The sequence below is a fragment of the Neomonachus schauinslandi genome, unplaced genomic scaffold, assembly GCF_002201575.2.
Source record: "Neomonachus schauinslandi unplaced genomic scaffold, ASM220157v2 HiC_scaffold_3579, whole genome shotgun sequence".
Taxonomy (NCBI): domain Eukaryota; kingdom Metazoa; phylum Chordata; class Mammalia; order Carnivora; family Phocidae; genus Neomonachus; species Neomonachus schauinslandi.
In genome coordinates, this window is record NW_025412267.1 from 1 (window position 1) to 3,425 (window position 3,425).

General features: G+C 52.1%; 1 gene segment (V, D, J or C); it reads right to left on the reverse strand.

The window, feature by feature from the left end:
• Positions 1–939: 939 nt before the first annotated feature.
• Positions 940–1,476, reverse strand: LOC110578192 (the record flags this gene model as incomplete). The annotated part of the segment is given in 2 exon segments: positions 940–1,271; positions 1,384–1,476. Coding segments are annotated over 2 exon segments (390 nt in total), but the record flags the coding sequence as incomplete, so codon positions are not given.
• Between the last annotated feature and the right edge of the window lie 1,949 nt (positions 1,477–3,425).

Here is a 3,425-nt window from a genome sequence, read left to right on the forward strand (position 1 = left end):
CCACCAACCTCACCGTCCTCATGCTCCTGGGACACAGCTTCTCTTTACAACATGTTTAGCTTCTGTGTCCTCTCTCTTCGCCCAGGCACTATCAGCCCCCTGAGCATGGGGAACCTTCCTGTCATGTCCACATGTGTCCCACATCCCTAGATTTACATGTGGCACATGCTAGGTGTTCAGGAGGTGCTGTGAATGCACACTCACTGGACAGTGCTCTATCCTCAGTCAGACACAGCTGGACTCCCTGTCTCTGGTTCTGTCCTGACTTGTCACAGCGATATGGGATTGTGGAACCCAAAGGTCAAGAGAGAATGCTTGAGACATTGAATGTTGCAAAAAAAAAAAAGTGATTTTACTATAGCCCGGGGACAGGACACATGGGTAGAAATCTCACTGGGATTGTGAGGAGTGACTGATTATACACTTTTTAATTAGTGGAGGTGAGGGATAGTCTAAGTCTCTAAGGAATTTGGAAGCAAGGCTTTCAGGAATTGAGGGGCTAACTGCTGTGAAGACGAGGTTACTTCAGTCTTCAATAAAACACACACAGGAAGGCGCTAAGGCACCCATGAGGTCCTTGAGGAAGGTCACACTCTGCATGGGTCAGATATGTATCAGGGGCTGCAGCTGTAGGACATTTACATTAAGCGACATCTCTCCTGCCTTTGTTTCCCTCATCAGCAGACTCTGTTACCAGGAGAGTCTGTCCTTGGCACTCAGGAATTTCACTCAATATGGGAAAACCGTACAGTGTGTTCCTGCCAAGGACAGGCTTGAGGGGCTGAATTTAACAGAACGTGGATGATTTTATAGGCAGAGTTCCTTGATATTGGTCTCAGACTACAGTTTAGACCAAACAAAGGGAGGAGCTGACTTGGCCAAATAGGGGGAGCTGCAAAGGGATATCGATTGCTGAGGGACAGCAGGTTTTTGTCTCACTTCCCCACAGGCCGGGAGCAGTGTGTAACCATTGAGACTATCATCCCACGATGCACAGTAATACTCAGCCTCGTCCTCAGCCTGGAGCCCAGTGATGGTCAGGGTGCCTGAGCTGCCAGACTTGGAGCCAGAGAATCGATCCGGGACCCCTGAGGGTCGATTGCTATCATAATAGATGATGGTTCTGGGGGCTTTTCCTGGGAGCTGTTGGAACCAGCTCACAGAATTACCACCAATGTTGGAGCTGTTTCCAGTGCAGGAGATGGTGACCCTCTGGCCCAGAGCCCCAGACACGGAGGGCGGCTGAGTCAGCACAGACTGGGCCCAGGACCCTGCAAGGGGGACAGACACAGACAGGGTGATACTGGGGTCTAGAGACGGGAGGAGGAAGCAGGGCCCCACAAGTCCCCCAGGGCCCCTTCCCCTGTCCCTGCGTCCAGTCACCTGTGCAGTGAGCGAGGAGGCTGAGGAGGAGAGGGGACCAGGCCATGGTGGAGGTCATCACCGATCCTGCCTTCTGTGACCCCACAGCTGAGCAGAGCCTCCCTTAATCTCTCCTTTAGCCTCTTCATCCTCTGAGAGAGGGAGGGCCCGGCCATGCAAATGAGACCCCCGTTCTCTGACCCCTCCCTGGTCCTGGGTCATATCGTTCTGCCTGAGGATGTCAAGGACATGGGCAGGGGAGGTGCTGTGAGGGGCCGGGGGTCGGGGGAGGTCCCAGCCGCAAGCGCTGAGCAGAGGGCTCAGGCAGGGCCAGGTGTCAGGTCCCAGCTCTGATCACCAATGACTCCTCAGAAATGGGACTAGAGTGCCCCCTGGTGTCCAGCACCAGACACACCATTGTGTGACATGGTGACCAGGGCCCATCAGACCCATCTCTGCAACCCACCCCAACTGCTTTGTCCACTGCTCCTTTCATTAGGGACTGACCAGGTGTTCCTATATATCACTTCCCTTAAGTCAGGACTCACTGTATGCCCTGCTAAGAGTCTTCAGAATGAATCTGTTCATGGCTCCCTTCTCTGTTCCTGGGTCAGGACTGGGGTGGTGTCTCTACACAAACTCCTCTTAGAGATGAGTGTCCAGTCCAGAGTAGTAACAGGTCCTCATGGACACAGGGTCGCTTCTGTGCAGGATGCTGGGACTTTCCTCGTACGTGCTTTCTCCCTGATTTCCAGAGCTCTCCTTCCTCTGAGGTCCCCACAGCACTGAGGAGACAGGGAATGATTCTCTCCAGATCGTGTGTAGAAGCTGTCCCGTGCATTCCTAGAGGGTTACACACGGAGCATGTTTGTCTCCTGCCACTGTTTCAAACTGCTTGAAACAACAGTTGTCCACACACTGGCCAGGGATTCCCTCCCCGGCTCCGTCCTCCCAGCACAGACACGAGTCTGCAGGAGCCCTGCCACGTGAGTGTGTGTGGCCCTGACCTCAGAGCACAAAGGACAAACGTGCTGGAAGTTCTAAGAAGAAAAGGGTGACAGCTGTAGATGCTCTGACAGGGATGTAGTGACAGAGTTTATGTCAGTCTCCGCGGAGCCAACGTCATATTTAAGAAGAATGTGTGTTATTTTATACATAATTCCATTCAGTAAGATGCAATTAATGGAACAGGAATGCCTTCTTTTCTCAGGAGAATACGGTTTTATATACTTTTTCTAAAATCACTTATTTCTTGGGGCGCCTGGGTGGCTCAGTCGTTAAGCGACTGCCTTCAGCTTAGGTCATGTTCCCAGGGTCCTGGGATCGAGCCCCACATCGGGTTCCCTGCTCAGTGGGAAACCTGCTTCTCCCTCTCCCACTCCCCTTGCTTGTGTTCCCTCTCTTGCTGTGTCTTTCTTTGTCAAAAAATAAAAAAAAATGTTAAAAAAAAATAAAAATAAAAACAGAAAAAAATTAATAAAATCACTTATTTGTACCATGTGTCAGGTCTCCCATGTAGGAAAGGTCCACGGGGTGCCCAGTGAAACCCCTTGAGGTGACTGACTGTTCCTATGAACTCAGAACCATCCTGCTGACAAAATTGCCAAACACAGACAGAACTAATGGATTTTACTACCCAAAGCCTACTGGACACAGAAGTTGCTGTCAAATATCCAGAAGCTGAGGGGGAGAAGTGGAGATAAGGGGGAGTGTGTCCCTGAGGTCACATGCCCTGTGGCCCTGGTTGGGACAGAAGACTTTCCATCAGAGTGCAGCCTGGCTGGAAGTGTCACGGGGGAATGACTAAAGAGTGACAGCCCAGCCCTGAGAACACAGGGAACATGTGTCACTTGTCCACAAGGGTTTTGAGTTCTGAGGCTGGGGTCCCAGAATCAACATACTGATCAGCCTCAGCCACTGACTGGATCCCACAGATGGTCTGGGGCTGAGCTGCCCACGGGGACAGGGACTCGCCCCTGGGATTCCTGCGCTTCAGCCTCATCCCAGGACAGCAGGTGTTCAGAGCCCATCCTGGCTGCCCTGGTGACAGGATCCCAGTCACA